Consider the following 25,619-nt stretch of genomic DNA (forward strand, 5'->3'; position numbering starts at 1 on the left):
TAAGAATCAGAAAATATTTTCATTACTGGGACAAATATAGCAGGTACAATATTACAGTTCACCAATCTATTTGGATCTGACCTGCATTAAAATTGCAAAGATGTTGCGAAAAGGCCATGAATTCTACTTCACACAAAGATCATTGGCAGTGCAGAGCTCAATGGCTCTGTTCCATAACATTAATAATGCCAGTTACTCCATCACTCGACATGGATTTCATTCTAGCTTCACAGCCAAAGGTAAACTTGCTTCAAAGGCAATTTTGATAATTACTAAACAAGACACATTTTTGACCTACATCAAGATGAAAGCAAGTCCAAAGGAAGGGAGCATTTCCACATGTAAACGAATATCGGCACTATGGGCGGGCTAATTGGAACGAAACAGGAAGACACAGCAACCAACTGTGTTGATTTTTAAACAGTTCTCTCCCATCTTGTAAGCAAATGATCTGTTCATTTAGGATAAATTTGAAGACCGGGCAGGATTATCAAAATTTATTCAAACTTGAAGTTATAGAAGAGCTTGGATTAGGACTGAAGTGAATATCTTTTGTGCTTATACATTAAAAGGAGTCTGGTATTTTAATTATGAACTTATTGTATCTATTTCCCTTGTAGCCTGTGCAATTTGTAAAGAGATGTATCACATATTGTTCCAACATTATTAATAATAAATAGGTACAATAGCACAAACATTCCTCTGAAAATCAACTTGAAGGAGAAATGAAAACACAATCTGTACTGTGGTTCAAAAACATTGTTCAAATGTCTGCTGTGACTGTCTACCTGCCTGGGGCACCAACATCCAAGTGTAGAAAATGCTGAGGCTAGCAAATGAGCGCAGTCTACTATTACAGAGTTTTATTTTACTCAGTGGTTTAGCCTTGAGCAGAGGCGAATAACATTAAAGCTGTTTTTCTGTATTTTATTACATTTGATCCCCACTCTGATTTGTCAGAGTTGCCAGACATTATCTTTGTTTATCAGTCCAGTACACTGCAAAGCTCAAACAAAGTTTTAGGGAATTCAGAAGCAATTCAGTTAATCCCCACCCTGAGGCCTTGCAATCCCACCTCTGAGTGAGGCAACTTTAGCAGTAGTTGTAATGTTCAAGGGGATGGGGGAGGATGGGGAGTTGTACCAAATTCCAGAGCTCTTGTCAGCTTCTAGTCACGCAAAACCCAAGTGTCGTTAATAGCAGTCAACGGCTCTCTGTTAAACATGGACCATCTGTTTAATAATATCCAGCCACAATCAAACACTTCAAAACTGAAATACATTTAGAATTAAGTCTTGGGTGAGGCCAAAGCCTTTGTTGAAGAACAATGACAAAACTATAGATAATTACATATTTGCTCCCCTTGGCACTGTATTCCAATTTGATTAAAATTATCAAATGTTTTTTCCCGCTTAAAGTAGATCTTCTGCAGCAGTTCCTTTCTAAAAATGGTTCAAGACAACACTATATTACTTTTCGATAGAATTTTGAATAAATTTATGCATGCAACTAAATGTAAAATTTGAGATATGAAGGTTAATATATTTTAACTACAGCATCCTTCTAATTATACATGTTGAGGTATGTTAATCTTGTTGTTCTTAACTGGATTTGCACACATTAGAATTTCATAGGGGAGACAGAAATGAGTAACTGGGAAAGCGAGAAAAAAGACCGAGAGGAAGACTACAAAGACTGAGAGAAAGCAACAATGTGAGTGTCTGAGTGAATGAAAGAAAATCCAGGAATGAGCACAAGATTCATACACCATATATTATATGGAATCTTTCAAATCTAAAGAAAAATAATTGCATTTTTATCACACATTTCAGCCAATAAATATCTTCTAAGTGTTGTTACACAGTCCAATTTGTTCACGATACAAGAACTGGGAGATTGACGTCAGTGGTGGGTAAGTTGCTGGAAGTGATTCTGAAAGAAGGGATTTACATGCATTTGGAGAGACAAGGACTGATTAGGTAGAGTCAGCATGGCTTTGAGCATGGGAAATTATTTCTCACAAACTTGATTTGAGTTTTTTGAGGACGTGACTGAAAAGATAGATGAGGGCAGAGCAGTAGATGTGTTCTACATGGGCTCTAGTAAAGCCTATGACAAGGTTCCACAAGGTAGACGGATTAGTAAAGTTAGATCAGATGGGATTCAGGGAGGGCTTGCCAATTGATACAAATTAGCTTGATGGTCAGTGACAGAGGATGGTGGTGGAGGGTTGTTTTTCAGACTGGAGGCCTGTGACAAGTAGTGTTCCTCAGGGACTGGTGCTGGGTCCACTGTTGCCTGTCACTTATATAAAAGATTTGGATGAAAACTTCGGATGCATGGTTAGTAAGTTTGCAGATGGTACCAAAACTGGTGATATACTGGACAGTGAAGAAGATTATCTTGGATTACAAAGGAATCTTGATCACTTGGGTCAATGGGCTAAGGAGGGGCAGATAGAATTTAATTTGGATAATTGTGAGACGTTGCATTTTGTTAAGACAAACAAAGGCAGGATTTATATCATTAATGACAGGGCCCTATTGTCAAACAGAGAGACCTAGGAGTTCAGGTCCTTCTCAGGATGGAAGCCAGTGACTAGTGGTGTTCCACAAAGGTTGGTGTTGGATCACAACTTTTCACTTTACACATTAATGATCTGGATGAAGGAACTGAGGGCATTTTGGTTACGTTTGCAGATGATACGAAGATAGGTGGAGGGGCAGGTAGTATTGAAGAGGCGGGGAGACTGCAGAAAGATCTCGACAGGTTAGGAGAGTGGGCAAAAAAAGTGGCAGATGGAATACAACATGGGAAAGTGTGAGGTCATGAACTTTGGTAGGCAGAAGAGAGGCATGGACTATTTTCTAAATGGGGAGAAAATTCAGAAATCGGAAGTGCAAATGAACATTGGGAGTCCTAGTATAGAATTCTCTTAAGGTAAACCTGCAGGTTGAGTCGGTAGTTAGGAAAGCAAATACAAGGTTGTCATTCAGCTCGTGATAAATATAAACGCATGGATGTACTTCTGAGGCTTTATAAAGCATTGGTCAGACCACATTTAGAATAGTGTGAGCAATTCTGGGCCCCATATTTTGGGTAAGGTGTATTGGCCATGGAGTGGGTCCAGAGGAGGTTTGTGAGAATGATCCCAGGAATGAAAGGCTTAACGTATGAGGAATGTTTGAGGACTATGGGACGACAGTTGGTCGAGTTTAGAAGGATAAGGGGGATCTGATTGGAACTTTCAGAATACTGAATGGCCTCAACAGAGAGGGAAGATGTTTCCATTGGCAAGAGAGATGAGGATCCAAGACCACTACCTTAGAGTAAAGGGAAGATTTTTTAGAACGGCGATAAGAAGAAACTTTGTTAGCCAGAGAGTGGTGAATTTGTGGAATTCATTGCTACAGAAAGCTGTGCAGGTCAGGTAATTGAGTATATTTACTGTCCAATATCTAGGATACAGAGATGGCAGACAATATGTCAGTCTTCACTAGAGAGGATACATGTAGCATCCTGGAAGTAGCTGTAAATCAGGAATTGAAAGAGAATGGGAAACTTGAGATATTTCCAAATACAAATTAAGTAATACTGAGTAAATTGGATCCAAGGTGGGGGTGGAATAGGAGGGCTCTTGCCTGGAGTTCATCCACTCTCATTTGTTTTCTTTCTTCTTTTTCTTGTTACTTCTGCGCTTTCTCTTTCACTTTTGCTTTGTTTTCTTTGGCCAGGTTAGATGGCAGTACCAGAGCGGCAGCGAGAGCAGGCTGTCGTGGCAGCGGTAAGGACATCCTCCCGGTGTTCGGGGCAGGTGGCAACAAAGCTCCTCCAGTGATCGGAGGCAGTGACAGCGGACTCAAGGTGGTGGCGCTGTCAAGGTGACATTTTGGAGGGTGGCAGCCAGAGCAGGACTCTTGACCTGATGGTGGCCAGGCCTGGCAGCAGACTCAGGGACTCCTGGTTGCAGTGGGCCCACAGCAGGGACTCCTGGTGGTGGCTGCAGCGGTGGCAGCGTGATATGCCTGGAGCAGAAACTCCTGGCATCATCGAGGCAACAGCAAAGCCACAGACCCCTGGTTGTGTCAGGACGCCTGGAGCTGGGAGTCCTAGTTAACGGCGAGGTGGCGGTGGCAGCGGAGCCTGAGACTCTTGTTTGCGGGGTGAGTGTGGGGGCAGCATGTGACTTGGTTTAGGTGGGCCCAGTAGTGAAGAGATGGCGTCTAAAGAACAGTGACTCCTATGTTGGTGAGATCAGTGCAGGCAGCAGTGAGGCAGTGCAGGAGGGCTGGTGCAGGTGTGGCTGGTGAGCTTGCTCAGAACTCATGGTGGAGACAGACTCTCTTTCAGTTACTCTTTTTCTTCTTAAGCTTTTCAAAATGGTGCCGGATTGACAGTAGACAGTTGGCGACAGTTAAAACTTTTCACTATCATTTACTATTTTATTCATTAGAAAATGCAAGTGACAACAAATCATTCAACTCAATTCAATACTATAAATTATTGGAACACGAGCTGACAAGTCACTGGAGTCTGACAGATGTTATCATAGGGTTTAAAAGAAGTAGCTAGCTATATAGTTTGCATGTTGGTTTTAAATTTCTAAACCTCTTTAGATTCCGGGAAGACTCCTTTAGATTGGAACATAGTAAATGTAGCTCCTTTATTCAAAAAGGGAGCAAGGCAGAAATTAGGGAACTATAGACAAGTTAGAGATATACATTTGGCTCTTATCCCTCTGAAGCCTTCTTATTCATATAACCAATCAGATGTCTTTTAAATGGTGCAATTATAAAACAATAATTACTATTCCTAGAATTCGAGGAAATCAGCTCTAACACTGAAAATACCTCAAAAAAGGAGATCTTATCGCCACAATTTTTTCCTGACCTCAATCTTGGATTATCCACAGTTATTTGGAAAATATTAGAACCTTTACTGTTTTTAAAAAAAGTTATTGCAGGGTATTTAGATAAACTCATGATAATCCGGCAAAGTTTTGAAAAAGGGAAATCATTGTAGGTACAAGCGATTAGTTTTCCCAATTTACTAGAGCTCTCTAGGGAGGTAACATGTCCAGAAGGCATTTGAATATATGTCGCATCAAAGGTTATTCAGTGAATGAAAGCTCGTGGTGAAGCCTAGAAGTGAATAATTCAGTGCATTAGAAACAAAGATAGAAGAGAGGAATCAAATTGGGCTATTGCATATCAATAAGGTGACCGATGACACAGAGGAACAGCCACAGAAACAAGACTATTTAGAAAGGCAATATGCAGGTTTACTTCCGAACATATTCAGAGGAAGGGTCACTCAACCTGAAACGTTAACTCTGATTTCTCTCCACAGATGCTGCCAGACCTGCTGAGCTTTTTCAGCAATTTCTGTTTCTGTTTGAGAGCTGTATTAACTGCTTGCTTCAAGGTGTCAAGAAGAAACATTAACAAAAGAAAGGACATTCTGCGAATGCAGAAATTTGCTGAAAATAAAGGATTTACAGTTGTGCTGATAACAAGAAACTTTAAAAATGGAGACAGGGTGACTCTTCACTTAGGCTTGAATATTGTATGGTTATTACTGACAGTAAAAGAATTTTTTCGATATTTGTAATAAAACCATTTCAGCTAATTCCTGCAGAGTGTCAAATACTTCATTTTTTTTTCCTTTTGTGTGAATAAACTTTGATGTTCTTTTGCTAACAGTATATTGGCAGTTTCATGATTATGTTCAGTGACCAACAGTAAACAAATGGTAAAACTCAAGCTAGGTTGCATTTTGGGATCTGACTTATTCAGCATTACCATCAGCTGGGGTCATAACAGATTTCCAAAGTACATTATACTGTTACTTCTCATTGAATTTATAAGATATCACACTCTGTCACAACTTCCCTCAAAAGGAGCACTACCATTGACAGCATATTGGTGATTATACTTACTTTTCTTGCTGGCATTTCACCTCCAAATGATATCTCTAAAAGCAAAGTAACATCATTTCTTACATTTCAGAGGAGATAGATGTGACCAGAGAAGTATATTTTGAAGTGGCTTGTAGTCAGTATTCCATCTCTTAGACTCTCTCCCAGACAGACACTGATGAAAATGCTCACAAGCAAGGAGGGAGGCATCCTTTCTTAATCTTTGTGTAGCAGCGATGCATTGCTTTGGATGCAAAAGCAATTGCTTTTCCGTGCTGCATGAGGATTACTCTAAGTTCCTTCTTGCTTGCATTACAGTGCAGGATAACTTCATTGTTGCCAGCACAGTCCCTTAGGGGTTGTATCATCATTATCCACTGTTTGATGAAGTGAAAGCTGCTTCTCATCAATGCCCCAATATCAATGAACATCCTTTGCAGTGAGCTTGCAAAGAGGTTCATATGAATAAATGAGATAAGAACTTGGCTAGATAGTTCACCAGTCTTAGAAAATGCCTTCACATCTACTGTTGTGGCATCTCTACCAAAGGTCCCACTTACCAGTATTAGGGCAATGTCCTTTGGGTGTCAGCATTTAACTTACTTGACTTCAGTCATCTTCAGTTGGAGCGTTTTTCTTGCTCAGCTTCAGAGTCAGCTGCCACCTCTGTCTAGAAGTTTCAGTAGGTTCTGATCCAATTCTGTGATGGCTTCTCCATTGTGTCTCTACATCCAATGAGCAGATCATCTGTACTTGCTTACACTCCTGGAAGATATTTATTATCTCATGTGGTCTGCGAAAGTATTGTTCTGGAGCAGCAGAAATTGCTGCTTTTGTAATTCATTTAACAGTAACCATCCTTTGCATCAAGTATAATAAAGAGCTTCGCTTTGGCAAATAGTTGCAAGATTTACATGAGATAGTGAAATCTCTTCAAAGTTTTCCAGACTTTTTTCACTGCTCCATGCTGCTAGTCCAGTATGTAGCAATCATCAGATTTTTGAGAACTCTCTTTTTTTCCAAATCCTTTGTTTTGTTTCTCAAGCATGGTTTGAGGGTTGATGGACATCTCAGCTGATACTGAATTGATCTCATACACCCATTTACTTGGAGATGATAGTCAGCAGGAAGACAGTCAAAACTTGAGCAAACAACTTAAAATCTGTCAGGATCTGTTCAGCATTCAATGGCTTATAAAATGCTGCAAATGTTTTGTGGTATGTGGATGGTTACCGGTCCAAGAGTTTGAATCATTTCAGCTGATCTGCAGAGTTTCTTTCATCCCATTGTGTTGGTCTGTCAGCTTAGTTTGCAATTTTAGGATGAGTATTGTTCCATTATTTAGCGTCAAATTTAACCTCAACAGATCCATTTTCAGGTCACCATTTTCAACAATTTCACACAGATCTACAAAGGTCATGATGTCACATGTAATACCAATGTCTATCAAACACTTTACATTAACTTGAAGCTGTTCTTCTGCAGACATCATTCCAAATGTTCCATATTGTTTTCTTAGCTTTAGGTTTGATGGTACCAATCTGTTCGAGAATATGGAGTGATTCTTTAGATATCTCTCCAGCAACCATCTTTATAAGTTTGCTTTCAATCTTTCCAGCAAAAGACTCTGCACAAAGTGGCTCTATCTTGCTGCTGGAGCTCTGTTTTTCGAATGGCTTACGTTTCAGACATAAGCCCTTCATCAGGAAAGGTTTCTGATGAAAGGCTTATGCCCGAAATGTTGACTCTCCTGCTCCTTGGATACTGCCTCACCAGTTGTGTTTTTCCAGCACCACGGTTTTAGACAGATCTCCAATATCTGTAGTCCTCACTTTCTCCTAAGTGTTTACAGGTCCAAGTCTTTCAGTGGGGAGGGAGTAGGTGAAGGGTGCAGTCAAATGGGTTTGATGATGGTACTCAGTGTAACATTTCCAGGGTAATTATTTTTAATTAATTTATTTGTTTTTGGTATTTGGAGGCTACTGGTTACATATTCATTTTAGAATTTACTACCCATCCTTACTTGGCCTTGAAAAGGTGTTAGCGAGTCTCCTTCTTGAAGTCAATGTGCTGTAGATTCATCTACAGTAAATCCCACATATATCTTGCTCAAGTTTCTAACACTCAGTGCAGTGTTTGACAAATCCACAGAAGGTTCCAGGCAGCAGAAATCACCCTTATGGAAGGTTCAACTTCCTGGGCAATTGTCCCACATGTGTACATTCAGACCTCAGCAGGGTCCTGACACACATATCTCAATTCATTTGAATTTCCAATATCCAAAGATTTGGATTTTGGAAATTTTGGGTTAATGTTTTTCAACTTGACCAACCAACCAACCAACGACCTCCTCTCAACCACCCATGGGTAGGAAAGGGTCTGGTGAGAGATTAACTTGCCAAAAATATCAATTCACTGACTGGCCTCTGCTTATGTGCTCGGGGGAAGTGGGGATGATTAAATCTGCAATATGGTAGATATGACCTGGTAGTGCTTCATCAAGAGAAGAGTGAATGCTTCATTTTGTATTTGTGACATCTTTCATCCTGAGAAGTAGAAATGCTTCACCAAACATTAAAGACATAAAAGGGACTATTTGCTTAAATTTAATATCCTTACCTGGTGGATGTCATCACTGGGGCTATACACTGCCTTGAACTGCTTCATGTGCGCCCGTGCTCTTGTTAAGCTCCGAAGTGTTTCAAACGCTTGATCCACAACACTAGCGGCTTTGTCAAATGTTAACGCAGATGCTGAGGAACAACCTGAAAGAAAGTATACATGATATCGTTCAATAATTTCACACCTTTGTAGCCCAACAGGAGACAAATGGCTTAGTGTTATTATCACTAGGCTCACTGCCTTTATTCCTGATGAAGGGCTTTTGCCCGAAACGTTGATTTCGCTGCTCGTTGGATGCTGCCTGAACTGCTGTGCTCTTCCAGCACCACTAATCCAATAATCCAGAGAACCAGGTAATGTTGTGGGGACCTCGGTTCAAAGTTTGCCATGGCAGATGGTTGAATTTTAATTCAATAAAGAATCTGGAATAAACAGTCTAATGATGACCATGAAACCACTGTTGATTGTTTGGACAAACCTATCTGGTTCACTAATGTCCTTTAGGATAGAAATCTGTCATGCTTACCAGGTCTGGCCTACATGTGAATCCAGACCCACAGTAATGTGGTTGACTCTTAACAGCCCCCTGGGCAATTAGGGATGGGTAATAAATTCTGGCACAACCAGCGACGCCCACATCCCATGCTTGAATTTTAAAAGATTTAAAATGTGCACTCTTTCCGTCTTGACTGTATTTGTGTTGCAGGATTATAACAAAAAGCACTCCAATGGTTGAGTTTGAAGATGTATTGTATAATGGAATCCTAATGTTTACAGGTTACAAAGACCTAAGATTTAATTGCTGTTCAATATTTAGTTAGCCAGTCTCATTTAAAGATGGCCGATTTCTCAGTTTACCGCTGGGAAACCTCATTGGTCATGGGTTGCAGGAGAGGTGGGATGCTTATGAAGATTTATGAACATTTAATGTCTTTAACACTCTTCTCCCCCCAAATATCAGCAGAACACTTGCAAAACTATTAGATCCTAGTGTTCCTCTGGACTCCAAGAACTTTCTCCCAAATCACCCTGATGGCCACATCCTCCTTCCTGGTATTTGCACATACACATTACCTTTCTTCCAAATTTTGTGAGGTTTCTACTGATGATACAAATCGTTCAACTCCTTTCCCTGATCAAGTACCCAGTGATGCCATAACCTAATAAACATCTATAATCACTAATGCTCAGAACCAACAGGTTCTTGATATCATTAGAAAATTGGCCTAAACATGGACAAAAGAGTTAAGGTGAGGGTAAATGCCCTTGACATCAAGGCAGCATTTGACCAACAGCAGTGTCAAGGAGCCCAAACAAAACTGGAGTCAGTACGAGTCATACCCAACACAAGGTGAGTTGTTGGAGATCAATCAACTCAATAACATGAACCCTCTTCAACTGTTCCATAAATCACTTTCCCTTCATCATGTGGTCAGAAGGGGGAATGCTCACTGATAGAGTCATACAGCACTGAAACAGACCCTTTGGTCCAACCAGTCCATGCCGAACGCAATTCCAAACTATACTAAGTCCCATCTGCCTGCTCCTGGCCCATATCCTATTCATGTATCTATCCAAATATCTTTTAAACGTTGCAATTGTACCCACATCCACCATTTTCACAGGAAGTTCATGCCACACGCGAGCCATCCTCTGTGTAAATAATTTGCCTCTTAAGTTTTTTTAAGATCTCTCTCCTCTCGCCTTAAAAATGTGCCCCTTAGTCTTGAAAACCCCCATCCGAGGGAAAAGACAAATGCAACTAACTCTATCTATATTTCTCATTATCTTATAAACTTTTATCAGATTGCCTCTCAAACATCTATGCTCCAGTGAAAAAAGTCCCAGCCTATCCAACCTTTTGTTATAACTCAAGTCTTTCACACCTGGCAAAATCCTGGTAAATTTCTTCTGAACCCTCTCCAGCTTGATAAGATCCTTCCTATAACTGGGCGACCAGAACTGGACACAGTATTCTGGAAGATGCCTCACCAATGTCCTGTATAACTGCCACATGACTTCCCAACTCAGATATGCAAAACTAAGCATTGAAGGCAAGCCTGACAAATGTCTTTTTAACCACCCGGTCTATATGTGATGCAAACTTCAAGAATTATGTACTGACACTCCCAGGGCCCTCTGTTACATAACATTACCCAGGGCCCTACCATTAATTGTACAAGTCTTACCCTTGTTTGTTGTACCAAAATGCAATACCTCGTATTTATCCAGATGGAACTCCATCTGCCATTTTTCAGTCCATTGACACACTTGATCAAGATCCCTTTGTAATCTTGTAAAACCTTCTTCACTGTCTACTGTGCCATCAATTTTGGTGTCGTCCGCAAACTTATTAACCATGCATTTTATATTCTCATCCAAATCATTTATATAACTGACAAACAAAAGAAGACCCAGAACCGATCCCAGTGGAACACCTCTGGTGACAGAGCTCTAGTCTGAAAAGCAACTTTCCACCATTACTCACTGTCTCCTGCCATTAAGCCAATTCTGTATTCAATTTGCGAGCTCACCCTGAATCTCATGTGAGCTAACTTTACTAGTCTACCATGCGGAATCATGACACAGGTTTTACTAAAATTCAAATAAACAATGTCTACTGCTCTGCCATCTTCACCCTTTTTGGTAACTTCCTCAAAACACTCAATCAAGTTTGACAGATATGATTCTCCTTACACAAAACCATGCTGACGAACCTTAATCAATTTATACCTCTCTAAATGTCCATAAATCCTATCCTATCTTTTATAATCACCTCACAATATTAAACATGACTTGCAACTTCCCAGATATTGAGACAATTCCTATTCAAATGCAAGAAGACCTGGACAACATTCAGTTCTGGACTGACAAATGGTAATTAACATACATACCACACAAGTAAAGGCAATTTACCATTTCCAATGAGGTAGAATCTAAGCACCTTCCTTTGACATTTAATGCATTATCATCAATTCCCCAAAATTAATTCTGGGGATTAACACTGACCATAAACTGAACTGGACCAGCCATATAAACACCGTGGCTGCAAGACCAGGTCAAAGATCGGTAAATTCTGCAGCAAGTAACTCATCTCCCATCTCTTCAATATCTGTCCACCACCTAGAAGGCACAAGTTCGGAGTGTGATGGAATACTCCCCATTCAATGACTGCAGCTCCAACAATGGTCAAGAAGTTTGACACCATACAGGACAAAGTAGCCGCTTGATTGGCACCACATCTGTATGCATTTACTTCCTCAACCATTGAGACACACGTACAAGATGCACTGCAGTAACTTAAGACTGCTCCTTAGACAGACCCACAAGGGGAACACCACCACCTGCAAGTTCCCCTCCAGGTCACACACAATGCTGACTGGGAACAACATCACTGCTCCCTTACTGTCACTGGGGTCAAAGTCCTGCAATTCTCGTCTGAACAGAGTGTGAGTGAGTGTGTGCGTGTTCACGTGCGTGTGTGTGAGAGTGAGAGTGTGTGTGTGAGAGTGAGAGTGTGTGTGTGTGTGTGTGTGTGTGTGTGTGTGTGTGTGTGTGTGTGTGTTAACTACACCAAAGGGACTTCAGTAGTTCAAGATAGTCACTCACTACCACCTTCTCAAGGACAACTAGACATGGCCAATAAATGCTGGCATGGCTAGCAATGTCCGTATCCCGTGGACATTTACATTTACATAAAATTGCTCCTAATCATTATCTACCTCTCATAATGTTTAGCCTGTCTTTCACTTATCCAACTACTTCCCAACCCACATCAAGTGTATCTACACCTAACACTAAATTATGGTCCATTCTTTCACACCACTGGTACCCTTTTCCATCATGTTACTTCCAAAAATCATATCTCTCCTATGTTCCAGGATTAAGGTGTCTCTTCCCAACACACCATTCTTGGCTCCCAGATCTACTGATTCCCTTTATGATTTCCCTTCTAAAAATCTTTCATCTATTCAACCACCTGGGGCATTTATGCTACCACCCTTTTCAGATTCTTAACTTCAAAAAACTGAAGATATAAATTCACTAAATATATAACTAGACATAATAGAAATGAATTACATAAAAACCTTGAAATTCACACAAGTTGAATCTGAAAATTCCAACACTGGTTTTAACAAAGAGCATAAATCACATTATGACAATGCATACTTTGCTGTGAGCAATAGCAAAGGAAATCTAATACAAATTATGGTTGATGCCAGACGTGAAAATATTCACAGTGTACAATATTAGATACACTATTTGAATTTGATGCTTAGGCAATATGAATCTTGACTGCATTTGTTCTGTGGAGAAAGTGAGGACCGCAGATGCTGGAGATCACAGTCAAGAGTGTGGTGCTGAAAAAGCACAACAGGTCAGGCAGCATCCGAGGAGCAGGAGAATTGACGTTTCGGGCATAAGCCCTTCATCAGGAATGAGAGGTCAAGAGTGCGGTGCTGGAAAAGCACATCAAGAGTGTAGTGAGGGAAAAGCATTTGTTCTGTGTGACACATTACTCAAAAGTTCTAATTGAGACTGGGTGTCAAAAATGGAAATGCATTCTAATTCCTGACACTGACTTCTCCCATCTAGTGATTCCTTTTATTCATTCACAGGATATAGGTGTCATGGTTAGGGCAGCATTCATTGCCCATTAATTACCCAGAGGGCAGCTAGGAGACAACTACATTACTGAGCGTCACATGTAGGTCAGACCAGTTTCCTTCCAGGCAGGGCAGCTTCCTTCCCTAAAAGACATTATTGAACCAGATATTTTTTTCCAACAACTGGCAATGGTTTCATAGCAATCATGAGATGCTTATTTCCAGGTATCTGCCATGGTGAGATTTGAACCTGGGTCTTTGGATTAATCATCTAACAAAAATCCTACTAGGCCATTAGCTCCTCTGTGGATTTCCTGACAGTGACTCAATCATGCCATACAGAAACTACATAATTCATGCTCAAAACAATTCATGCTCATCGTTTCAAAAATGCATTATGCTAATAATTAAGTTACTTACCATGAACATTCAACAACCACTGCCCCAAAAATGTTTTTGCCTATATATCACTTGTGGAATCTAATATTATAGTAGTAACTAATCTAAAGTTTATATAGATGTATAAATGTAATAATTTGTTGTTAACAGATTACAATTTTGTTCAATTAAAATGATTTTCAATGCCTTTCAGTCACTCCCAGAAATGTAGGAGAGCAGTTTCAAAATCACATAATTATCTGGCCAAAATAATTTGCATATAAACTAGGAAAGCAAATTGGTTCTGTCACAGTCAAGCTCACTGGCGCAGAGTTCATATAAAATCTAAATCGAGATTCTATTCCTGGAGTGACCGAGTGACACAGATTAGTACAAGAAACAACTTACGTTCATGTCAAAACACATACCATTGTATTAAGTACTGATAACATGAAATATTTAAGTCCAATATATGGAATAATTTCATTGGAGTAGTTACTAGACCAAGTTTTGATGTTTTGAATTTTATTTTCTCAAATGTTCTACATAAGAGTCGTGGTTCAATAACTCATCTGTTTTCTATGCACCTGTGCACTGCCAAGAAGTGACTACCCTTGACATCATTTGAGCAAATGTGGCATCCAAGGAGCTCTAGCAAAAATGGAGACAATGAGAATCAGGGTACCTCTCATTTAATTGGTGTCAGACCTGACATTAAGGAAGATAGCTGTTAGTATTCCACCATCTCAGCTCCAGGACAATTTTGCAGTTCCCCAGTGTAGTGTCTTAGAGCCAACTGTCTTTTGCTGCTTCATCAATGACCTTCATTTCATCATAAGGTCAGAAATTTTATTTTATTCACAGGATGAGGGTGTCACTGGTAAGGCTAGCATTTATTGCCTAAAGGCCAATTAAGAGTCAACCACATTTAAGTGGGTCTGCAGTCATGTAGGCCAGACCAGGTAAGGAGAGCTGTTTCCTTCACTGAGAGATATTAGCAAACCAGATGGGGTTTTCCAACAATTGAAGATGATTTTTTGTAGTTATTATTAGATTCTTATTTCTAGATTTTTATTGAATTCAAATTCTACCATCTTCTGCGAAGGGATTTTAAGGCAGGTCCACAGAACATTTCCTGTGTCTTTGGATTAACAGTCCAGCAATAGGACCACATGGCTGTTACTTCCCTTCAAGTGGAGTTGTTCACTGACAATTGCACTATATCCAGCAGTCCAACAAGGGCTGGACAATATCCAGGTTTGGGCGGACAAGTGTCAAGTAAAATTCATGCCATAAAGTCTAAGACAAAGACCATCACCAAAAAGAGACATTCTTGACATTCAGTGGCATTACCATCTTTGAATCCCCCACTATCAACATCCTCTGGTTTATCATTGAACAGAAGCTGAACTGGACTAGCCACGTAGAATCATAGAGGCGTACAGCACGCAAACAGACCCTTCGGTCTAACTCATCCATGCTGACCAAATATCCCAATCCAATCTAGCCCCATATGCCAGCATTTGGCCCATATCCATCTAAACCCTTCCTATTCATATACCCATCCACATGCCTTTTAAATGTTGCAATTGTACTAGCCTCCACCACTTCCTCTGGCAGTTCATTCCATACACATACCACCCTCTGCATGAAAGAGTTGCCCTTTAGGTCTCTTTTATATCTTTCCCCTCTCACTCTAAACCTATGCCCCCTAGTTCTGGACACCCCCACCCCATGGAAAAGGCTTTGTCTATTTACCCTATCCATGCACCTCATGATTTTATAAACCTCTATGAGGTCACCCCATAGCCTTCGACATTCCATGGAAAACAGCCTCAGCCTGTTCAACCTCTTCCTACAGCTCAAATCCACCAACCCTGGCAACATCCCTGTAAATCTTTTCTGAACCCTTTCAAGTTTTAGAACATCCTTCTGAAAGGAAGGAGACCAGAATTGCACGCAATATTCTAAAAGTGGTCTAAGCAATGTCCTGTACAGTCACAACATGACCTCCCAACTCTTATACCCAATGCTCTAACCAATAAAGGAAAGCATACCAAATGCCTTCTTCACTATCCTATCTACGAGTGACTCTACTTGCAAGGAGCTATGAACCTGCACTCCAAGGTCTCTTTGTTCAGCAACATTCCCTAGGACCTTACCATGAAGTGTGTAAGTCCTGCTAAGATTTGCTTTCCCAAAATGCAGCACCTCACACTTATCTGAACTAAACACCAATGAATATTATAGAAGCTGCAGGTAGAAAGAACAAAAACTATATTAAACAAAATTGGCCTATACTTGTAAAGAAATAAAAACGATTTTGCAAACACACACTCCCAAACAGTACAATGATAGAAATAAACACAGAATGTTAATAACAAAAAAAAAGTAAGATTATCATGGAGAAATAATGAAGACACACCATTCTATGGAACTGCACAAAATAACAGAGCAAGCGCAGTGTCTTCCATTTATAAATCTGAAACTCTTCAGATGATTTTATGATTCAGACTGTGGAATGCAAGGAGGCTACAATTTTACAAACTAAAGAAGTGGCAACGTAAAAGTCCTTTGAAACAGATGCTGTTGCTTTATAACAGATTTCACCATGTACTTCATATCTGTCATTCATGTAACCGCAGCCTGGGTTTGCAGTCAGGATGGATTGTGAAGCCTGTCTGTAGTTGTTATCATCATTGTGCCACTGAGGCATTGAAGAGTTAGTTGTTCTGAAAAGTACTAAATATTTAAACAGTCAGTAGGTAGACTACCTGGTAAGCTGTCTTGTGGTTGACTAGGTTAATGAGCACTCATGCTGAGTGTTTGACATTCAGCTGAATGATAGATGATACTTAAAAGCACTTTCAAATTAATTTCCCTAGCATAGAATCAGATTAATGGAATCACAATGCATTCTTAAAATACCATTCAGGCTTCTGTCATTCCCGTGTTGGGAACCTCCCTTTGTTTCTCCAAAGCATAACTGTCAAGAGTGCTTCATTTTTGAAATTACATTTTTAGCTAATACTGCAGTGGAAGTGGGTAATATTACTTATGAAAAGCAGCAATTGACAAAGATGACAAAGTAATTGGATTACAATTTCAATGACAGCCTTGTATAATGGAGACAGTTTTGACTTTTTTTGGTATTTCAAGTGGGATCAGATTGGCTTGATTACATTCTACTGTCTGTGGGAACAACACCCAGCTACAAGGGGCCAGTGATGAATTTTTGTTTCGCAATGCTTAATGCCATCTCTGCAACTTTGCACATTTCTAATATTGTTCACCCATTCAATGTCGAAGACCTCATCATTCTTTTTTTGCTTGAAGATTCAAGTATTAAACTACTCTCCTGGCCAATCTCTCGGGTTAAATTTTAGCTCACCCAAGTTCTCCCATTCATAGCCTAACTCACTAAAGATTGAGTGCAGCCTGATATGTTGGAAAATCCATACAGATTCACCTAATTGCAGGAGTGGCCACGTGTTAGTGTCCGAGTGGTCAGAAAACCTCCATCAGTTCAGTAAGAGGCAGGAATGTGCCCAAAGGGGAAATGTGCCTACATGTAGCAAGTTGCCAAACAAGCTCATTATTATTGGGCTACATGATGGCAATTATTCTCAAGTGAACATTATGGCAAATGTGAACATTAAGACCTTCCCACTTTTCAAAAGACGGTCAGGCAAACCAGGTCTTGCTTTCACTGGCACAAGTGCCCGATTGTTGAAAACAATTCCCCTTGTAATTGCCTCTGAAGCACCCTCTTCTGTGATCTCCATCTCACCCTCACACACTTGTGGCCCGGGCCTCTCCCTGGATGCACAGCTAACTGAGTTGGCAGACCACATTATAGTGGTACTGCTTGTAACAGAATGCTGCCAGCTTATGATTTGCCAGCAGCATATTGTGCCTTGGGTCTCAAATCCCAGGTAAAGCCTGCAATTATTAAGTTGTGCCTGCTGATGTGGTCAGGCTTCCCACTCAGAAGTGACATGGGGTTCCCGCTGGTTCTCCAACTAGTGTGCTGAACCTGTGTCAAACACATTAAAGAGGTAAAAGCAATGACTGCAGATGCTGGAAACCAGATTCTGGATTAGTGGTGCTTGAAGAGCACAGCATTTTTACTTGCACATCCACTAATATAATTTATTGTATCCGTTTCTCCCAATGGGGTCTCCTCTACATTGGGGAGACTGGGCGCCTCCTAGCAAAGCGCTTTAGGGAACATCTCCGGGACACCCGCACCAATCAACCACACCGCCCCGTGGCCCAACATTTCAACTCCCCCTCCCACTCTGCCGAGGACATGGAGGTCCTGGGCCTCCTTCACCGCCGCTCCCTCACCACCAGACGCCTGCAGGAAGAACGCCTCATCTTCCGCCTCGGAACACTTCAACCCCAGGGCATCAATGTGGACTTCAACAGTTTCCTCATTTCTCCTTCCCCCACCTCACCCTAGTTCCAAACTTCCAGCTCAGTAACTGTCCCCATGACCTGTCCGGACTTGTCCTACCTGCCTATCTCCTTTTCCACCTATCCACTCCACCCTCTCCTCCCTGACCTATCACCTTCATCCCCTCCCCCACTCACCCATTGTACTCTATGCTACTTTCTCCCCACCCCCCACCCTCCTCTAGCTTATCTCTCCACGCTTCAGGCTCTCTGCCTTTATTCCTGATGAAGGGCTTTTGCCCGAAACGTCGATTTCGAAGCTCCTTGGATGCTGCCTGAACTGCTGTGCTCTTCCAGCACCACTAATCCAGAATCAAACACATTAAAGCTCATCTTTCATGAGTTAATCCATAGTTGTGACCTACACTGGCTTCTGATGCTTCAATGTTTCATTTTCAAATTTTCAATATAGAACATAGAACATAGAACAATACAGCACAGAACAGGCCCTTCGGCCCACGATGTTGTGCCGAACTTCTATCCTAGATTAAGCACCCATCCATGTACCTATCCAAATGCCGCTTAAAGGTCGCCAATGAATCTGACTCTACCACTCCCACGGGCAGCGCATTCCATGCCCCCACCACTCTCTGGGTAAAGAACCCACCCCTGACATCTCCCCTATACCTTCCACCCTTCACCTTAAATTTATGTCCCCTTAAATTTATGTTAAAATCACTCCATGGCCTCACCCCTTCCTCCAGAAGATCTTCCAGCTCTGGAAGCTGCTGAAGTGTTGTCATCATGTGATATCATGCTCTTCTAACTCTGGCAAGGGGTTCTTTTCTCACTCCTTTTTTCTCATCACCGTGCTTCAACTATCAAGACCCCTTTATAAGGTTTGCTGTTCTCCAACTTTCTATTCCTTTAAGATTCTTCTTCAAACCTACCTCTGATCTAGGCTTTAATCATCTACTCCAATACATCCTGCTTTGGCTCAGTGTCAACACTTGATTATCCTCCTATGAATCACCTTGAAATTTTTTCGATATTCAAAATGCTCTACAAGAACAAAGTGGAATTTTGCCCAGTTCATAATTAGTTTCTACCTCAGAAGAGCAACGATGAATTGGACAACGGGAATTCAGGTCACACTAATATAGTTCAGAAGCTGAAGATAAGGAATATTATTGGCATATGGAAACATGCTTTTCTTAAGCAAAAAGCCTGCAATGTTCATTTCATTTTTCACTGGGCCTGTACTCATCAGAATTTAGAAGAATGATTGGTGACCTAATTGTTATTGAAATGTACAAGATTCTTTGGAGCTTGACAGCGTGCATGTGAAAAGGTTGTTTCTGATCGTGGGAGAGTCTAGAGCCAGACGGCACAATCTCGGAAGAAGGGATCACACATTTATGACAGAGAGGAGGAGAATGTCTTCTCTCAGGGGATGCAGAATCTGTGGAATACTTTCCTGTGGTAAAGTATTTGACGCAGGGCTATTAAGTATATATTAGGCTGAGGTAGACAGATTTTTAATCAGCTACGGAGTCAACAGTTCTGAGGAAAAGACAAGAAAGTGGAGTTGAGAATTATTAGATCACCCATGATCTCATTGATTGGCAGAGCAGACTAAACTGGCTGAATGGCCTAATTCTGCTCCTACATTATAAGACTATAAAATTTCGTAGTTGACAATAGGGTTCCTACGCTTGATACTCACTTGCATACATACTAAAACTAAGACATCAAATTTTAAAAAACCTTTAGTATTACTGAAGATGATTTTCATTACAGAAAGAACAAACAAGCTTTAGTTTGGGTCTCCTAGGATGATCTTTATGGGGTTTTTAAACAGTTCCTCATTGCACATCAGAATTGAATAAATATCAATGAGAAAAGACATGTTGTCAAAGCTTTTTGTCTAGCACACATCAGTGCAATTCACAAGATTATTAACATTTACACTGTATAAATAGAGTGCTGATTGATTTGCAAATAAAATCTGATTGATAGAGGCATTTCAGTGAAAGCTACAGCAGTTAATAAGGATGATTAATTATTGACTGCCAAACTCAGTTTAAACTTTGAATCAGGCAGATGGACTCTGATTAGTCAAAGCAGTGCTTTGAGAAATGGACCATTAAATGCCTGTCTTGTTTATGTTCATGACTATGTTGTTTAGTTGAAACAGGTGCAGTGCCAAGTACATGTTCTGTTTGTCTGCAAAGAACAGGGCCCTGTGTATTAGCGTATGTAGCTTCCAGTGTTTGCAACTGTACACACTATGTTTGACTGACAATCTTAAATTGGTTATCAGTGTAATTATTCACACACTCAGGATTATCTAGCAAATGTTGTCCAACAGAGTCACATCTGATGTTGGACATTGTACTCTTAAGTTTTGCAAGACTGAAATGGTTGTGCTCAATCAGGATCATGCTAGTTGTGAACAGCTGAAAGGATATGCTGCTTGATACGATCTGCCAGTCTTGGAGATGAATCATGTAAATAATTACACTGGCAACCGATTTAAGATCGTCAGTTGGGAACACAGTGTGATTTATAGCTACACCTATTAATTGCAAGATTCTGTATCTTGCAGATGTGAGGGACATGGACATGCTCTGTGTCTGCTTCAACTCAACAAAATTGATGGAAGTTATTTGCAAGTTAATTTATGAGGGCAATGCCCTGACCAATCAGAGTAAACCTGTTTGGTTTGAATTGCATGTTGGTCAGTTAGCTCCCTTGGCTGGACAGTTGGTTTGTGATGCTGAGTGACCAGATGACATAGAAGCAGGAATAGGCCATTCAGCCCACCAAGTCTGATCATAACTGATCTGATAATCCTGAACTCTATTTTCCTAACTCTAAACCTTGACGCCCTCATAGATTAAAACTCCATCACAGCCTTGAATATTCTGGATCAGCCAGCTTCTACAGGCCTCTGCAGAAAGAATTCCACAAATTCACTACCCTCAAATCACTGCCTTAAATGGATAATCCCTTATTCTGAGATTATATCCTCTAGCCTTAGACTTCAGTGGAAACAACTTTCCACATTTACCCTGTTCAGGTTCCTCATAATCTTGTGTATTTTAATAAGGTCATCTCCCATTCTTCAAAATTCCAATGAGCACAAACCCAGCCTACTCAACCTTCCTCAGAAGAAAATCTCTCCATACTCGGGATCAACCTTGTGATTTGGACTGCGTTCCGGTTTCCACATCCAAGTCATTAATCAATATTGTAAATAATTGTGGCCCCCACAGTAATCCCTATGACAGTCCACTAGTTATACGTTGTCATCCTGAAAATGCCCCTCTTCTTCCAATATTTTGTTCTCTACTAGTTTGCCAATCTTCTATTCATGTTTTTATACTACTTCCAATATTTTGGGCTCTTACCTTATTAAGTAGCGTAATGTTTGGTACATTACAAAATACCTTCTGGAAATCCAGAGACATTACTGCTTCCCCTTTAGCTATTGGTACTTCAAAAAACAAAGAACAGTACAGCACAGGCACAGGCCTTCGGCCCACCAAGACTGAACTGACACGATTCCTTTCTAAACCTTTTACATCTTTGCAGTCCATATTCCTCCATTCTCTGCTTATGCATGGACCTGTCAAGCTGCCTCTCAAAGGTTGCTATTGTATCTGCCTCCATCATCTCCTCAGGTAGTGCATTCCAGGCATTTACCATTCTGTGTGTGTCAAAACTTGTCTATCGCATCTCCTTTGAATTTTTCCCTTTTTACCTTAAACCTAGGCCCACTAGTAATTGACATTTCTACCCTGGAAAAAAATTCCATCTATCCATGCCTCTCATAATTCTGTAAACTTCTATCTGGTCACTTTAACAATCCACTCATAGCTAATACCCTCCAAACCAGGCAACATTCTGGTAAATCTCTCCAAAGCCTCCAGATTCTTTTGGTAGCATGGCGACCAGAACTGCACACAATATTCCATATGAGCCCGAACTAAACTTCCATACAGCTGCAGCATTTTTATACTCTATGCTCCGACTGATGAAGGCAAGCATGCCATATGCCTTCTTAACCACTCTATCCACTCAGATTGCCACTTTAGACCAGTACACCTCCTCAAAGAATTACAGTCAATTTGTCAGCATGTTCCACTCCTCTGGCAGACAGGATAAATTGAGTGAATCCTTAGAAGAATATAAAGGCAGTAGGAATATACTTAAGAGGGAAATCAGAAGGGCAAAAAGGGGACATGAGATAGCTTTAGCAAACAGAACAAAGAAGAATCCATAGGGTTTTTACAAATACATTAAGGACAAAAGGGTAACGAGGGAGAGAATAAGGCCCCTCAAAGGTCAGCAAGGCGGCCTTTTTAGCCACAGAAAATGGGGGGGAGATACTAAACGAGTATTTTGCATCAGTATTTGCTGTGGAAAAGGACATGGAAGATATAGAATGCAAGGAAATAGATGGTGACATCTTGAAAAATGGTCATATTACAGAGGAGGAAGTGCTGGATGTCTTGAAACGCATAAAGATGGATAAATCCCCAGGACCTGATCAGGTATACCCTATAACTCTGAGGGAAGCTAGGGAAGTGATTACTTTGCCTCTTGCTAAGATATTTGTATCATCAATAGTCACAGGTGAGGTGCCAGAAGACAGGAGGTTGGCTAACGTGGTGCTGCTATTTAAGAAGGGTGGTAAGGACAAGCCAGGGAACTATAGACCAGTGAGCCTGACGTTGGTGGTGGGCAAGTTGTTGGAGGGAATCCTGAGGGACAGGCTGTACATGTATTTGGAAAGGCAAGGACTGATTAGGGATAGTCAACATGGCTTTGTGCGTGGGAAATAATGTTTCACAAACTTGATTGAATTTTTGAAGAACTAACAAAGAGGATTGATGAGAGCAGAGCAGTAGATGTGATCTATATAGACTTCAGTAAGGCATTCGACAAGGTTCCCCATGGGAAATTGGTTAGCAAGGTTAGATCTCTCAGAATACAAGGAGAACTAGTCACTTGGATACAGAACTGGCTCAAAGGTAGAAAACAGAGGGTGGTGGTGGAGGGTTGTTTTTCAGACTGGAGGCCTGTGACCAGTGGAGTGCCACAAGGATCGGTGCTGGATTCACTGCTTTTCGCCATTTATATAAATGACTTGGATGTGAGCATAACAGGCATTGTTAGTAAATTTGCAGATGACACCAAAATTAGAGGTGTAGTGAACAGCGAAAAAAGGTTACCTTATATTACTACGGGATCTTGATCAGTTGAGCCAATGGGCTGAGAAGTGGCAGCTGGAGTTAATTTAGATAAATGCGAGGTGCTGCATTTTGGGAAAGCAAATCTTCGCATTACTTATACACTTAATGGTAAGGTCCTAGGGAATGTTGCTGAACAAAGAGACCTTGGAGTGCAGGTTCATAGCTCCTTGCAAGTAGAGTTGCTTGTAGATAGGATAGTTAAGAAGGCATTTGGTATGCTTTCCTTTATTGGTTAGAGCATTGAGTATAAGAGTTGGGAGATCATGTTGTGACTGTACAGGACATTGCTTAGACCACTTTTAGAATATTGCGTGCAATTCTGGTCTCCTTCTTATTAGAAAGATGTTGTGAAACTTGAAAGGGTTCAGAAAAGATTTACAAGGATGTTGCCAGGGTTGGAGGATTTGAGCGATAGGGAGAGACTGAACAGGCTGGGGCTGTCTTCCCTGGAGCGTCAGAGGCTGAGCAGTGACGTTATAGAGGTTTATAAAATCATGAGGGGCATGGATAGGATAAAGAGACAATGTCTTTTCCCTGGGCTGGGGGAGTCTAGAACTAGAGGGCATAGGTTTAGAGTGAGAGGGGAATTATATAAAAGAGACCTAAGGGGCAACTTTTTCACACAGAGGGTGGTACGTGTATGGAATGAGCTTCCAGAGGAAGTGGTGGAGGCTGGTACAATTGCAACATTTAAGAGGCATGTGGATGGGTATATGAATATGAAGGGTGTGGAGGGATATGGGCTGGTTGCTGGCAGGTGGGACTAGATTGTGTTGGGATACCTGGTCAGCATGGATGAGTTGGACCGAAGGGTCTGTTTCCATGCTGTACATCATTATGACATTTCCAGAATCTAAGGATTCTTGTAAGTTTACTATCAGTGCATCCACTATCCCTGTAACTACTTCCTTTAGTTTTCTGGGATGCATCCCATCAGGTCATCACAGTCCCATAAGTTTCTGGAGGACATTTTGTCCAGTGACAATTACTGTGTTTATTTCCTTTTGCTCCTTGATTCTTTAGCTTTTTTAAAAAAAATTAATTTGCTATTCCTGTCTTCTACTGTGAAGACTGATACAAAATATGTATTTAACTTCTGTGCTATTTCTCTATTCCCCATTCTAATTTCCCCAGCCACATTCTCTCAGTGCCCTACATTCACTTTGGCCTCCTCTTTCTTTTCATATATTTAAAGCAGCTTATGTTGCTCCTCAGCATAATATTTACAAGTTTACCTTCACAGTTTGTTTTCTCTCCCTTTTGTTTTTTTTGATTATCTTTTGTTGGTTTCAAAACCTTCCTAATCCTCTGCTTTACCACAAGTTTTGCCACATTGTATACACTTTCTTTCAAATTCATGCTATCCTTAACTTTCCTGGTTAACTATGGTTGGCTTATTCATTTCCTAGAATTATGATGCGAACAGTGCAGGCTCAACCAATAAATCGGCTGAGGTGACCATGAAGAGTCTGCCTTCTTAACCTTTCTCCTTGTTTGAGGTGTGGTGACCCTCAGGTTAAACTTACCATCGGCCATCTCTTTACATTGAGAGTAGCTCATGGTCCTTCGAAACTGTGGCAGCTTTGACTCACATTAACTTTGAAATCTAAACAAGCCTGGTAATTAACAATCAATTATCAATAACTGCTGCATTTCCATAGCAAACCTCTACTAATTAGCAATCTCCTCTCGGAAATGGTGGCTTTCCCCTGAATGCAGGTCAAGAAGCTTCAACAAAATGTATCTTTCTTTAACAAAACTGAAGTTCTGATCTATCATATGACGGTTTAAATTGAATCTGGTAGATTAAGTTATATACAGAAAGTTTTAAATTGTGCAGCAAGGGATTTGATTTTTCTTGAACAGCTTTCAATTCACTGCTCTGTGAGAAGTGCCACAAAGACATAATCAGTCAAGTCAATTTTCCTGACCTACAGGTTAAACGTTCCTCAAACATTTACAATCACCAAGTTCAAATACTCATTTAGATTGAATAAAGTAACTGTCAGCTTTTGAAAATGGGTGCAATTTTTCACTCAAGTCAAACAGAATACCTAAAAAGGAGTTTACATTTTGAACATGTTCTGTTGCAGGCACTTGCAGCTAAAAGTTTTACTAAACAATCTTAAAATAATGCCTACTTATGACTTCCAATATGAAAATGACAGAGTCCTGTGAAAATCCACAACCAACTAATAATTAAATATTGAATAACCTTAACGCTTACTTAACAATTATGCTATGGAATTCACTTTGTATCAGCAAAATAACACATTGCGCAGAGTAAGGCAGAACACCTTATCTTATAAAGTATTCTCACATGTGACTAGCTATTCTCCCAGAAATCCACTTTGGGTATCTCATTTAAATTTGTATCATAAACTAAAAAAAACCCTAAAAAACATGGTAATTTGTAATGTAAAAACTCCATACATT

At 40.5% G+C, this 25,619-nt stretch overlaps 1 protein-coding gene across 1 annotated transcript in view; it reads right to left on the reverse strand.

The window, feature by feature from the left end:
- Positions 1–25,619, reverse strand: part of scfd2 (sec1 family domain containing 2) — a 322,946-nt gene that overhangs the window by 26,788 nt on the left and 270,539 nt on the right. Inside the window, exon 6 of the mRNA XM_072569353.1 lies at positions 8,537–8,682. Within this exon, the coding sequence (XP_072425454.1) occupies positions 8,537–8,682 (146 nt within the window). The remainder of the gene's footprint in view (positions 1–8,536; positions 8,683–25,619) is intronic.

This window comes from Chiloscyllium punctatum, chromosome 1 (genome assembly GCF_047496795.1).
Source record: "Chiloscyllium punctatum isolate Juve2018m chromosome 1, sChiPun1.3, whole genome shotgun sequence".
In the NCBI taxonomy this organism is placed as follows: domain Eukaryota; kingdom Metazoa; phylum Chordata; class Chondrichthyes; order Orectolobiformes; family Hemiscylliidae; genus Chiloscyllium; species Chiloscyllium punctatum.